Source organism: Lissotriton helveticus, chromosome 3_2, assembly GCF_964261635.1.
Source record: "Lissotriton helveticus chromosome 3_2, aLisHel1.1, whole genome shotgun sequence".
NCBI classification, from domain to species: Eukaryota; Metazoa; Chordata; class Amphibia; order Caudata; family Salamandridae; genus Lissotriton; species Lissotriton helveticus.
The window spans coordinates 192679090-192694433 of NC_136062.1; the positions used below are offsets into that span (position 1 = coordinate 192679090).

Genomic DNA, 15344 nt, shown 5'->3' on the forward strand with positions numbered 1-15344 from the left:
AAGAAGTGATTCTCCACCATCTGTTGCATCTAGTTTACCCCCAAAATATTTTCTGTGTGCGTTGTTGGGGGGACATTGTCTATGACGCGCAAGCACATCACACACTGTATAACTTCCTTTCCATCTTTGCTGTCAGTCAGCACTTCAAGCATGACTGCCTCCTCTTTCTTCTCTACATTGTTTTTGAAGATGGTGGACATGGCTCAGAAGTTGGGAGCTGCTTTGCAAGTTGGAGAGAGTTTGGTGTGGACAAAGCCAACAAAGGATCCCAAATCCAAGCAACGAAGTGCATCATCAAGTAAAGTGTCGAACACGCAGCAGCCTTTGGGTTCCAATCAAGCCCTAGGGCAAGCCATGTCCTCTGCAGCTGGGTACGGAAAGAGCTTGCAGTCCTCGACAGGTAGGTGTCGATAGCTGTCCTTTTGCTCAGTGGCTTCAAATGGATCCTTCAAATTAATTTGTTTGTTATTGCTTTAAAAATTCATAACAGCCTGTAGCCCTCTACAGATGGGTGATGTAATTTAACAATGATGTTGGTCACTGACTTGAAGGAAAAGTCTGCTTTTACTGATAGGTAAGTGCTTATTGCAGCATGTTAAATTAGGAAGGCAAGGATCCTGCATCTGCCTAGAGGTTAGCTATCTTAGTTATCCTGTATAATCTGTCAATTGTTGGGTACTTACCTAATACAGTATTTCCTCTTTCCCAAGTAGTCTCCGTGCTGCGGGACAGCTTGTTAAATAACAGTGTAGTTCAAAAGCACTGTTACTTAAAATTTGAATATTTAAGATTTTATGAAGGGTTTACCAAGCTGCCACTTGTCTCACTTTCATATTTTCAGTGTCTCAACTGTGTAATCGATTCATGAGTAAACATCCTGGCTCTAAGTAGCATTGATCCCACAGTTTCATCCCAATAGATGTGTATTTGCTACCGCAGCCTCCTAAACTGCCTCTTCTACTGCAACTCTTGTCCACAGAGTACTAGACATTTTCTAGATAACTTCATCCAGCTACTATGAGGGCTCCAGGTTTATTTCTTTTATTTATAAAGCACCCTTATCATCCATACGGGGACATCCCGGCACTCCATGCAGTACCATAATCCCTGAAGAATTTGTGACATGTGCCTACCTGGAGGCACAGTCCCACGGGCAGCACTGTCTACCGATAGTAATAAAACGGCAATCACTCAAATTTTTTAAAGCCCTTATTCTGACCAAGAGTTGAGGGTCTTTCTCTCCGTATGACACAGGGGAAACAGAGTGGTCAACCGGTTAGTAGATGATGATGTTATTTATCCAGACGTGGTTCTTCATGATAGGATGGAACCACAGGACCCTTATTTTAAAGACACTGGTAATGACTATGGGGGGGGGGGGGGCGTGGTCTTGCCAGCAATGTGGTAAGACGCACGTTGGGAGAGCTCCGGCCGACCGCTAGTTCATTAAGCTATTTTAGCGGAGCAGGGGGTCATCGCCGCCTTCCCTGGGGGGGCCCCGGCAGCTGACAGTGTGGTGCGCACTTTGCCGAGCTGAACCCAGCCCAGAGACGACTGGGGTGCCGGTGTTATGGAGGATCGGGTGACGAGCAGAGTCGCCCGCCATTTTGAGGTGCCAGGGCCGTACAGGGAACAGAAACCGGCCCTGGCAAACTGCTCAGCTGGCCCCCCTGGGGTGAGGGGGGGTGCAGCTGAGCAGTTTGAGACGGACGGTTTTGCAGCCGATTTTGTTACAGGGGGCGATATTGCCGACCACCGGTAACAAAAACGCCCCCCCAGGGGTCCAAAACCGGCCCCCACCCTAGCGGCCTACCGGGAAAATGCCCGGTGCCCGCTATGGCCAGTCTGGCCCTGTATGGAGCCTACAATGGAACCCTTTCTGTGTCCCGGAGGCCTCCCTAGGTCCCTCTGAGGTGGAGTCGGACGACATATGGCGGGGAGCCCAGGGGCACACGAGTGCTTGGTTGCCCGACACCGGGGAAAAGATCGGAGGCGGGCTCGGGTGACATCCTACAGGCCGCACCGGGAGCATCCCCCGGAGGCTGACAAGACAGACGGTGTTCATTTGGCCTGACGGGGCCCAGCCTGCAGCACCCCGCCGGGTGCATCTGAGACGTGGGCCCTGGTGGGGCTGGATCCCGGGACTCGGCGACTGCTGAGGATCTCCCCTCGTGACGCGGAATCACCGCTTGAAGGCACAGACTACCCCAAATCCCAATGGGAGAGGCCCAATATTTTGAGCAGTGGAGCCCCAGAACAGCGGCGCTGTCTGTCCCTGTGCCCGGGGAGCCTGGGGGCCGCAGTTAATACCGACCTGGGCGGCGGAGCGACAGGGGTGTAGAGCCCAACGGCCACAACGCAAGCGGCAGACCAGGGCCACGAGGACGACTCCATAGCCGGTGTGGAGGTGCTGCTGCTGCGCACGAGAGGATGGGGCTGACCCCCCTGTACGTGCAGGAGCTGACCAGTTTTGGAGGAAGCAGAGCGTCACTCACAGTAGAGGACGGCGGACGAGACCCTGCCTGTGAATGCGAGTGGCTGGCCTTGGGGAGCCTGAAGTACTGATGACTGCCCTATTGCACCTGGTGGACGCGCGGCCTGCACGGGTTTCCCTGGGCCATAGGGGGCTCCTGGAGTAGGCACCTTTGCATCCCTGGTTAGAGCTGGGGCCCCCCCTATACTCGGACCTGTCGCCCTGAGCCCCATTCGTCCCCTTGAGCTGCTGCGGGGCGGGCGGCGAGACTGCGGATCCCCTGGTGATTTGTCCGTCATCTTGAGAACAGTATTTGTCCCCTTGAAGTTGGAGTGGGACAAGTCTTGAGCCTGACTTGGACGTTATCCTGAACTCCTGGGGGCTGAACACATGCTTTTGCGGGAGCACCGTGGGCCCTAGGGAACGCTGTGGGCCTAGCAGGAGACACCGGGCACTGGCGTTGCTACAACCTTCGGAATAGTCACTGCGTGCTTGGTCCTGGTGCATTCGGATTCCCCACCCCTTTGGAGTTGCAGACACACGAGTAGCCTGCTGCTTGGGGATAGTGCCCTCCTTGGGGTCCCTTCTGTGAGGGTGCTTGCCACGTGGAAACGCAGCGTGGGGTGGAGTGGACCGTGATAGCCTCCGCTATTGACTACTTCACTTGGCCCTCCACACTTGCACACTAAGTCTGGGCCCTGTTGCCTTGCAAAGGTGGTGTGGTGAGCACTTGCTCTGGATATTGCAAATCACATCGCCGGCGGGCACCACGAACCAGTAGAGGAACCGTAGACTGACATCTCAGCCGCTGCTGTTCTCCCTGGAGGCCCCTGTATCTGATGCGTAGCGAGTTTCCTTGAAAGCCAAACACTCCTGTGAGCAATACTACGGTCCCTCGCTGCCCTTAGCGGCTGGCACTCTGCAGGAAGCCTACGGATTTGCAATGACACACTCCGAAGGGGGCAAGGACGCCTTGGTGGCGACCCCCAAAGACAATCCTGTAGCAGCAATGTTGGGCAAGGTGGGCTCATCTGCCCTAGCCAAGGTGGCTCCGCCAACCGGAGGGGATTCGCCGCCGATAACACAAGCGTTCATGGCCTCATTCATGTCTGAACTAAAGACTGAGATAGGCTCCCTGCGCACTGAGGTGCACTCCTGTGTTCGGGAACTTAGGAAGGAGGTTACCGACTTGGGCGAACGAGTGGATGAGTTGGAGAAGACGGTTGACGCCCGTACGAAAGACCAGGAACAACTCTGGCAATGCCTGGCCACCCTGGAAGAGCAACATATAGAACTGCAACTGAAACCGGAGGACCTGGAGTACCGAGTCGCCGGAACAACCTCTGCATCCGAGGGGTTCCTCTTGGAGCAGAAGGGAAAGACATTATGACCTACATGGCACAGCTCCTTCATGTCTTCTCCGGTCTTCCCGCGGGCCCATCGGGTCTCCGGGCCCGCGGGAAAACCGTGCGTCCTCCCGGACATTTTAACCATGGTCCACTTCTTCACAGAAAAGGAGGCTATACTCAAGGCGGCACGAGCTAAACAGGACCTCACCTAATATGGGACCTAACACCTTAAAACGGTGCCGTGCTTTCAAGCCTGTGACGGACAAGCTGCGGAGCATGGACATTACATATCAGTGGGGGCACCCATTCGCCCTCATCTTTCAGTGAGAGTCCAAGCGCAGGGTGATGCGGTCCTACAAAGAAGCGGCTCAACTACTCCGACTTCCCTCCTCACCGCCTGCCAGTTGCGCTCGTCTCTCACCACCTGCATGGGTGCCGGCCAAGCCGTCCTGGTCCACTGTGCGTTGTCGCAGACGCTCACGACCCCTTGATGAGCAATCGTCATCGCAGTCCAAGTAGGACATCATCGAACACATAAGGTCCTTAGAGGGGGATAAATCAGAGACAGGTTCGCGCTCTCCAACCCCTTGATAGACACTGGGCCGGACTGGGAACCACAACCGGCCCTGGCAAAGTGCTCGGCCGGCCCCCCTCCCCACTCGGGGGGGCGGGGGGGAGGGGGGGACTGAAGGTGCAGCCAAGCTCTTTGCCGGGGCCGTTTTTTGGCCGATTTTGGTACAGGGACGATTTTGCTGCAAAATCGGCCCTGTAACAAAATCGTCCCCCAGGGACTCAAAACCGGCCCCCACCCGTGCGGCGCACCGGGGGATTGCCCGGTGCCCGCTATGGCCAGTCCAGGCCTGGATAGACAGCTCACACATCTGCAGTGGACTGCAGGACCTGCCTCTGGGAGCGTTTCCTTCACCTGCCGAGACTGATGTCTGCTCTATCGAACTGGACAACACCCCAGCTCCCCGCTTGTAGTGTAGATGGTGCAGGAGCACCTCCCCTGGACGAAGCCAGGAGCGGCTGAAGACCTACCCCCGTCTGTTCTTGAGAGAGTGACATCTCTGGGATCACCCAACCCTTGTGGTGCATGCTGTCCCGCGACTGGAACAGAACAATGTGGCCCGGTTGGCCATTGTTGTTTTTTTACTTCTCATTCCTGTGCTTTCCTACGTACCTAACTCTTCTACTCTACTTTTCTTTGTCTACTAGGTGTGGTGGGCGGGAGACCCCGCTGCTGCGGCGCGCCCCTCTTGACAGGACAGACATGCTCTTACGCCCTTTTCCCTTACCCCGACCTGCTTTCTATGGTGGCATGATGGACTAATGTGGGATCAGACGCAATGATGGCTCTCCCCTGCCCTTTAAAGGTCATATCCCTTAATGTTAAGGGGCTTCATTCTCCCAGCAAGCGGCGGCAGACGTGGCGTTACCTTCTACAACACAACCCAGACATTATCTTTCTCCAAGAAACCCACCTTTTAAAAATAGACATCCTGCGCATGGCACACCCTAAATATCCCTCCAATTCTGGGCCACAACAACCACTGGAGTGGCAATTCTGTGCAGAAATAGCATCAGGCAGGGGGAAGTTAAAGTCTTTCGCAGCCCAGATGGACGTTTCATTAGAGCAGAGGTGGGGATTGGGGAAACGCCTATTCACGCTGTGTAATGTTTATGTGCCTAACCAGATGCGAGGTTCCTACCTCCGGACACTTTTGCGGGACCACGTGCCGCAGGGCGACCCCTCACTGATCCTGGGGGGAGATTTTAACCTAGTATGGGAAGTGAAGCTTCTTCGAATGGGACCGTAGCCATGTCTTCCGCTTTCCGGAGACAGATAGCGGATCTTGGCTTGATGGATTCATGGCGGTACCACTCTCCTGAGGCGCGGTATTTCTGATGGATACATCTGCCAGTGGATTCCTCACCTTGTGAATGTCCCCCTGCGTCGGCAACGTTCGGAAATTCTTTTGTAGCACGCCGGGGTGGACGACGTCACAGGACCACGGCATTGCGCGCGACTCCGACTGACGTCACTGACTCCTTATTAGGCCTACATCGGCGTGATGACATCAGTTCCCTTTTTTCCGCGTCGTCGACGCCAACAGTTTCTTGGGATCTTCTGTTGTACGGATAGTAACTTTGTTACTTTTGTGGATTTCTGTATCTGTTTGGTGTTGCTGTCTTCTGTCGAGATGTCATCGAGGAAGACAGGATTTAAACCATGCGATTCTTGTGGGAGGATGATGTCCATTACCGATCCTCATGGTGACTGTCTATGGTGTCTGGGTTTGGATCACGACGTCAAGGGTTGTCGATCCTGTTTTAAAATGAACCCAAAGGCTCTTCGGGAACGAGAGGCAAAACTTCTTGTTGCCAAATTGAAGGGTAAGGAACACCAGAGAGCTTCGAGGTCAAGATCGAGACGCTTGAGGTCGAGGTCAAAGTCGATGTCGAGGTCCCGGTCGAGGTCGGCTTCCAAGTCGGCTTTGGGTCATGCTTCTGGTTCATCAAAAAAGAAGCATAGGAGAAAGAAGCACAGTTCAAGACATCATTCCAGCAGGGAGTCGGGCTCGAAAAAGAAGTCATCTTCACGAAAACATCCTAAGGGCATGATATCTCCCTCTCCAGCTCGTAATCCTGAAAGTGAGGCCACGCCTTTACAATCTCGGGAGCCTACACCGGCTCCGGAATCGAATCCGTCTCCGGATCCGTATCAGTCTTCGGTGCATGAAGGAGAAGAAGAAGTTCCTCACGGCTCGACGACTCCGGTACATCATCCCGGGGAACAAGAGGTACAGGAGGAGTCGAATCCGGTGCAGCCTCCTCAGGAACAGTCGGTGGGTTCATACCCTCAATTTCCTGGTCCTGGTCAGGACCCTTCGCATTTTGAAAACGCCATGTATGGCGTATATGCAAGAGCAATGTACCCCTCTGGTGCGCCGGCTGGTCCCATGGGTCCATTGGCTTATAATCTGTGCCGCAGGCTTATGCTCCGGCTCCTTTCCTGCCGTTTATGCCGAGGCCGACTCCACCATGGCTTCTCTCGGCGCCTCCAAGGTCATCGACTCCGTGCACGGCTTCACCGGCTCCGGAGCGACCTCGAGATCCAAATCGAAGTTCGACGCCGGTACCAGCTTCACATTCGAAGGATGCTTCGGCTCCAGCTCCTCATTCGACGCCAGCTCCAACTCCATCGGAGTCGTTACCGATCCGAATCCGACGACGTCGGTTCGAATGGAGTGGTCGAGGCGTAGAGCGCAGCGCCTTTTGGAGGAAAGAAATTATGGTGAAGCTGAGATTGAAGAAGGCGAGCTTCAGGATCAGGAGGATTATTTTGAAGAGTTGCATGATGCAAGCGGTCTGGAATTTTCACCAGAATGGGGGTTGCCCACGGTATCTGATGCTCCTTCTAAGGATGTGGCGCCTTACCATGTGGTAATTAAGAAGGCTGCAGAACTCTTAAATTTGACTTTGCCATCTGTGGAGTACAAGTCGAACATTCTTACTGAAGTTCTCCATTCTCCATCCTCTGTGGTTGAGCTAATTCTTCCATTTACTGAGGCTCTTACTGATCCCATATTGGAGGTATGGAGTAAACCTCATACTGCTCCTGCAGTTTCAAAGACAGTGGCAAGGCGCTACAGAGTGGCGCCTGGGGATCCTGAATTCTTAGCCACACATCCTTTGCCAGAGAGTTTGGTGGTTCAGGCTGCTTGCTCGAAAAGATCTGCAGGTGCTTTTCCCCAGGTTCCTGGAGATAAAGACTCTAAGAAGCAAGATCAAAATGCAAAAAAAGTGTTTTCATCAGGCAGTATGGCCCTAAAATCGACAAATGCTACTTGTTTGCTAGGCAGATATATCCATGCTTTTATGGATTCAGTGAAACAGCTATCTCCTAAGCTTCCTGAGGAGGATAGAAAGAACTTTAATGAAGTGATATCTGACACGCAGGCTGCAGCTCGGCAGGTCATACAAAGTGGTATGGACACAGCAGATTCAGTGGCTAGGATCATGGGGTCTTCGATGGCCACCAGAAGAGCTGCTTGGCTAAAGACTTCTGAGTTTTCTGCGGATGTTCAGGCTGCTCTGATGGATTTGCCTTTTGATGGCACAGACCTTTTCGGAAAGAAAGCTGATGCTGCTTTGGAAAGGTTTAAGGATAGCAGAGCTCGGGCAAGATCTTTGGATTTGCAATCTAGAGGCTCTGTCGCCAAAAGATACAAGGGTTTTGGAAGGTCTACTTTTCGTACCTATAAGCAGACCCAGCAGCAGCAAAATCCTTTGTACAGGTCCTACAGAGGCAGACAAAGGGGTCGTTCTCATGGACGTCAAGCTTTCTCCTCCTCCACTTCCTCCTCTTCTACCCACCCCCCGCCTACAACAGCAAATCAGCCCTAGATCCACCATTCCGGATCATGCGTGTCCTGTGGGGGGTCGGCTTACTTATTTTCTACAGGATTGGCAATTGGGTTCATCAGATCTTTGGGTTCTCAATCTCGTAGAGAATGGGTATGCTCTTCCCTTTCGGGAATTTCCCCGAAATGACCCTCCTTGCCAAGGTTTTTGCTCGGAGGATTGCTCCTAGAGGAAGAAGTACAAGCATTGTTCAAAAAGGGTGCGATAGAGGTGGTTCCGCAGCAGGAAAGGGGTCAGAGATGCTACTCCCGGTATTTCCTGATTCCCAAGAAGGATGGCAGACTTCGTCCAATCCTGGATCTCAGGATCTTGAACTTTTACCTAAAGCAGGAGAAGTTTAAGATGCTCACTCTTGCGCAGGTTCTTCAGGCGCTGATGGAAGAAGACTGGATGGTGTCAATCGACTTGCAGGATGCTTATTTCCATATAGCCATTCTGAAGTCGCACAGAAAGTATCTCCGCTTCACGGTGGGATCGCAACACTACCAGTTTGCGGTTCTACCGTTTGGTCTTACTACTGCGCCTCGAGTCTTCACCAAGGTGATGGCGGTGGTGGCTGCACATCTCAGAAGGTCAGGGATTGCAGTATTGCCTTATCTGGACGATTGGCTGATCAAAGCAGAATCTCCAGAGATAGTGCTCCATCATCTACAAGAGACAACTCAGTTGTTGCACAGGTTGGGTTTTTCGATAACTGTACCCAAATCTCACCTGGTGCCCTCCCAGCGCAACCTGTTTATAGGTGCGGTACTGGACACAACTCTATGTCGTGCATTCCCTCCACCTCAAAGGATTCACGACATACAGGTAATGATTCCTTTATTTTACAATGGAGCGGTTGTCCCAGTCCTGAAGGTCCTTCGTCTGCTCGGTCTGATGGCTTCTTGCATTCTGTTGGTCAACCATGCACGCTGGCACATGAGGGCACTCCAGTGGTGCCTCCGCAGGCAGTGGTATCAGCACAACGGAGATCTCAGGGAGTGGCAGCAATGGTGGCCGTCCGACATGAGCCCTCCGGCACAGTCCTCCTTGGTGGCCAAAAATCTGGGTGTCAAGCTAGACAACCAGCTGTCGCTGAGAACTCATATTCTTGGTCTGGCTGGCACCTGTTACGGAATCTTGAAAATGCTCCGTAAATTCCTGCCCCTGCTGTCCGAGGAGCACAGGCGGATTACTGTGCAGGCTCTTGTCGGCTCAAGGTTAGACTATGCTAATGCCCTCTTTCTGGGCCTCCCTGATTACCTGGTTCAGCGCCTACAGGTGGTGCAGAACTCCGCCGCCCGGGCTATTTTTGGCCTGCGCAAACGGGCCCGAGCTTCCGGGCTGCTACAGGCGCTTCACTGGCTGCCTATCCGGAAGCGGATTCAGTTCAAATCCCTGACTCTGATGCACAAAGCCTTGTTTGGATCAGGGGCTGGATATCTGCGGCGGAGACTGGCTTTCTATCGACTCAGTCCGCTCTCTGCGTTCGGAATCCCTCTATAAAGCGGTGGTCCCGCGGGTGAGGAAGGCCCGCGTGGGAGGGCGTTCTTTCAGCTGCAGAGATCCCCAGTTGTGGAATTCGCTTCCTCTTTCGCTTCGCAGCACTGCCAACTTGTTCCAGTTTAGGAAGAGCCTGAAGACCTGGCTTTTTAATCTTTAGTCTGCCGTTACTGTTTATTGTTCTTATTGTTTTCTTTTTTTGTTTCTTTCCTCATTTTCGCTGTGTTCTGTTATTTTTACTCTGAGTTGCAGGTGGAAAGCGCCGGGACACTCATCTCGAGTAGCCGTGCGCTATATAAAAGTCACATAACATAACATAACATAACATAACATCTCGGGGGAGTCAGTGAGGATCTCCAGAGAAGCTGCAGCGGATCTGTCTTTGTGGGGAGTGGAAGGCAATCTGTCTCAAGGAAAGCCTTTTCAAACTCCTCCGTCGGTGGCCACAGTGATAACGGATGCATCCACTCTAGGGTGGGGTGCTCATCTGGGGGATCTGGAGGTCAAGGGTCTTTGTTCTCCAGAAGAAAGGTTTCTTCACATCAACCTTTTGGAATTGCGGGCAATACGTCTGGCACTCAAGGCCTTCCTCCCTTCCCTTCCCGGTCGGTCGGTTCAAGTCCTGATGGACAACACCACCACGATGTGGTATATCAACAAACAGGGAGGAGTGGGGTCTCAGTGTCTCTGCAGAGAGGCTCTGCGTCTCTGGTCCTGGATTCAGGAACATCAGATTTGTCTAGTGGCAAATCATCTGGCCGGAGTACTGAACGTTCGTGCAGACAGTCTCAGTCGGCAGTTCTCAGCCGGTCACGAGTGGAGGCTTCATCCGGAGGTAGTTCGTCATGTCTTTCGGACATGGGGAACTCCTCAGGTGGACCTGTTTGCCACTCACGAGAACCCTCACTGCCCGTCATTCTGCAGCCTCCAGTTTCCGATGCAGGGAGCCTTGGGGGACGCGTTTCAGTTGAGTTGGGACTCACAACTCCTTTACACGTTTCATCCCATACCCTTGATTCCTCGGGTTCTGAGGAAGATTCGCCGAGACCGGGCCCAAGTCTTATTGATCGCCCCGGATTGGCCAAGAAGGGTGTGGTACACAGATCTTCTCCACCTCTCCTCGTGCCCTCCGCTCCATCTCCCTCTCAGGGCAGACCTCCTCTCGCAGTCGCAGGGTCAGGTTCTACACCCCCACCTCCAGACCTTACACCTTTATGCCTGGAGATTGAACGGGGCAACCTGAATTCCTTTTCTCTCCCACCTGGTGTGGTGGATGTCATTCTATCGGCCAGGCGTGACTCCACCAAGTCCATCTATTCTTATAGGTGGTCTAAATTTGTATCCTGTGTGGGGAGAATTCTGTTGATCCTTTGAGAGCTCGTTTGTCAGAAATACTTCAATTTGCTCTTTCATTGGCGCAGCAAGGTTTTGCTGTAGCTACGATAAAGGGATATCTATCAGCTTTATAGGCTTTTATCTGTTTACCGGATCAACCATCTTTGTTTAAATCTCCTGTTGTTTTGAGATTTTTAAAGGGTTTAACAAATAAGTTTCCTCCTACTCCCTTTATTGTACCTCACTGGGACTTGAACCTGGTTCTTATATATTTAATGGGTTCTCCGTTTGAACCTCTACACAGGTGTCCTTTGAGACTTTTGTCTTTTAAGACTGTTTTTTTTCTTGTCGCAATTACCTCGGCAAGGAGGGTAAGTGAGCTTCAAGCTCTTAGTTCAAAGCCCCCGTTATTGACCATTCATGCTGAACGAATGGCTCTTAGGACCAGGGCTGCTTTTCTGCCTAAGGTGGTAACTCCCTTCCATCTAGGACAGTCCATTACCCTTCCTACCTTTTATCCTCCCCCTCACCCTTCTAAGGAGGAGGAGCAACTTCACCGTCTGGACCCCAAAAGGGCGGTGAGCTTTTATCTTGATGGGACAAAAGACTATTGAGTGGATTTGCTGGCTGCAAAAAAGCAAGAGCTGTGCACAAGCGCACACTCTCAAGATGGATCATACTATGCATCAAAATCTGCTACGCCCTGACTGGCAAGGAACCTCCAGAGGGTATAAGGGCTCATTCTACTAGAGCAAAGTCATCAACATCTGCTTTATCTAGAGGTGTACCTTCAGAGGTCATTTGTAGACGGCGACATGGGCCTCCCGCCACACTTTTGCAAAGCATTACTGCTTGGATAGCGAGATGAGTACGGATGGCCATTTTGCGCGCTCTGTCCTTCAAGATTTTCTGGTATAGAAGAGTGGACACCCTCCTCCGGGAGTGGGGACTGCTGTGGGAATCTATTCACAAGGTGAGGAATCCACTGGCAGAAGTATCCATCAGAAGAACAAGTTACTTACCTTCGGTAACGCTTTTTCTGGTGGATACAGTATCTGCCTGTGGATTCCTCACATGCCCACCTGCCTCCCCGTTGTCCACTCTTCTATATCTGAGTTTATGACAATGTTTAAATGCATTAATGTGTTTATATATATATATCCCCTGGCCAAGAGATTAATTTTTTATGCCAGGAAAGATTGAAGACACTAAGATCACATACACGGAAGGAGCAAAAAACGAAGAACAAACTTCCGGAGACGCCAGAGATGGAGGGCGGCGAAGAGGAGGATTTCAAAAGAGGAGAAGAGGCGGGAGGGGACGGGGCTCCGTCGCCCAACAGGAATAACAAGTACTATTAACCGCACTATCATTAATTTGACCTCTTTGGAATTAACAGCACAGGAGGAAGATATCCTTAAATTGGGGCTCACCTTTGCAACACCTCGCAACTTCGACTATCCAAAAACTAGATGCGATATTTACAAAGCAGTGAGGAAACTGAAACTTAGAAAATTCTATGCCCAAAAGAAAAACTCTGGAGAAAACCAAATGAACAACAGCGGCAATAACATCAATGCATCCCAAGGCACAAGAGTCATATCAGAACTATGGGAGACGGAGGGTCGGGGCTATGATAATACAAATGATGAAAAGATTGAAACAAATGAAATTGACCAATGGGGGAATAGAACCTCACTAATCACTAATTTCAGGCCCCCTTCCACATTCTACCCCATTATCCCACAAGACAATCTTGACATCTTTCATGAGAATGTGGTATCTGATTTGAAAGACCTGCAAAAAAATGTGGGAAAGACCAAAAAGCACTTTGACAACCAATCACGGCAGTACACTGCACTCACCAACAGATTGAGGAAAGAGAAGGATCTGGTGGTGAGGATGAGTGACAAAGGCGGGAACGTGGTTCTGATGACCAAGGCCAATTATGACAAGGAAGCTTACATTCAGCTGAATGATCGGACATGTTATGAGCGCATCCACACACGTGTATTAACGAATATCAAAGAAGAATACCATCGTAAATTAGCAAAATGGAGATCCACTAAATTGATTTCAGAAGCTGAATTCAAGTATCTAAAAGTCGACAGTCCCATAACACCGATACTATACTTTATACCAAAAGTACATAAGGACCCTCTGAATCCACCGGGTAGACCTATTATATCTGCCAGAGGTAGCCTCCTTGAGCACACATCTGTGTACATTGAATACTACCTACAAGGTTATGTACATCAATTGGGCTCATATGTACAAGATACAGGGGACTTTTTGACTAAAATACAGGATATTGAATTGTCGCCAGGAGATTGGCTGATAGCTTTAGATGTCACAGCATTACACACGAGTATAACACACAAGGATGGCCTAAATGCAGTTCGCTATTATTTGTCAAGAAGGGGTCCAGAGTTTAAAGAACACAATGCTATGCTCCTTGATATGTTGGAATTTTGTTTGGTTAATAATATTTTTTTGTTTAACCAGCAAGCATACCGCCAGTTGCAGGGAGTAGCCCAGGGGGCCAGCTTCTCCCCAAGCTTCGCTTGTCTCCACATGGGAGCTTGGGAGGAGTTGGTCCTTGGCCTTGAATACCAGTACTACATACGCAATAATCTGGTGGCTTGGTTCCGCTTCATTGACGACCTGCTGGTCGTGTGGAGGGGAAGCCATGACGGAGCACTTGAATTCATTAACCAAATCAACGACAATGATCTGAATTTAAAATTTACTGCGACCCTTAGCCAGGATAGAGTCACATTCCTTGACACAGAACTGTATGTCAACGACAGCAAGTTGGAATCCAGATTATACCGCAAGGCCACGGCTGGCAACAGCATTTTACATGCGGCCAGCTCGCACCCAGCACATTTGATCTCCAGCATTCCCTATGGGGAAATGTTGCGATTGAGACGAATTTGCAGCAATCCCCGAGATCTGGAACAGGCGCAAAAAGAAAGCGAAGCTCGCTTTCTTGAAAGGGGTTATTCAATCCAAGTAATAAAGAGTGCCATACAGAAATCTATGGTTCTATCGAGGGATGAACTTTTGGTCAAGAAATCTGAATGCCAAACGACATCTGTCGAGAGCACTCAAGGTGAGGAGAAACCAGGGGCGAACTGTTTTAGAATAATAACTGGCTTTAATAGACAGCACAAACAGATTCGTAAAATATGTGACAAACACTGGCCTATCGTTACCAAGGATAACGTTATAGGCAAAGACCTCCCCAAAAGAGTATCACTCACTTTCAGTAAAGCGCCATCTATGCGCGACCATATAATGGTAACCAATTCAGAGCCTTATGCAAAATCCCCATGGTGGCAGGAAAATAACGGTTTTTACAAGTGCAAAACTTGCAAAGCCTGCCAACACGGAATTAACACCAGGAGTTACAGAGACGGTTTCACCGATACACAGCACACACTAAACCAAGTGCTAACATGCAAATCTGAATTTGCAGTGTATATTTTACAGTGTCCCTGTGAAAAGAAGTACGTAGGCAACACCAAGCATGCTGTGCACAGGAGAATCCTCCAGCACCTTCGCGCTATCAGCAATGGTGACAATACCTATCCGGTGGCCCGCCACTTTAGGGAATGTCACCAGAGCGACAACACCAATCTTAAATATTGGGTGATTGATGCGATTATTAACAGCAGAAGGGGAGGTGACAGGGAAACCAAGTTACGGAGGCTGGAAACCAAGTACATCCTATTACTTAACACTAAGGCCCCAATAGGCCTCAACATCACGGAGGACCTCTATACTTGCTTGCCCTGAATCTCATTCTATTCATGTCTCCTCTTCATGGCAGTCATGCGCGAGGCGAACCCGGTTGGGAGAGTCTTGTGTAGGCACCATGAATTGGCTGCGACAAAACAGATTTTCCAAAACATGATCGACTTTAGCTGCTGCTTTCAGATGAGCCACTAACAATAATTATAAGAATCCACTATGCACTTGTCAATATTGTTTAGTTTATTATTTTGGTTTTGGTAATCACTATATTTTTTCGAAAGTAGTATGTACTATGGTCATATTGCTTTTTAAATAATCTACAAACAGTAGAACTACGGTCAGAACATGAAGGTTGAACCTAACTTTGAAATATAGCACTTGATTAATAACCAATATGAGTTGAAAGGCACAACGACAGTAGGTTTTGACAAAGTCTGACTACAGAATATGGGGGTTAGAGTTCCATTAGTAATATTGGTCCTTAGGAAGAGAATAATTAGCGTACTTTGCACATATTT

The 15344-nt window shown here is 50.4% G+C and overlaps 1 protein-coding gene across 2 annotated transcripts in view; it reads left to right on the forward strand.

Annotated features, from left to right (window-relative positions):
• BBS4 (Bardet-Biedl syndrome 4) overlaps positions 1-15344 on the forward strand; it is a 566073-nt gene that overhangs the window by 501063 nt on the left and 49666 nt on the right. For both annotated transcript variants that reach the window (XM_078685031.1, XM_078685032.1), the window contains exon 15: positions 190-400. In XM_078685031.1, coding sequence (XP_078541157.1) covers positions 190-400 — 211 coding nt within the window. The remainder of the gene's footprint in view (positions 1-189; positions 401-15344) is intronic.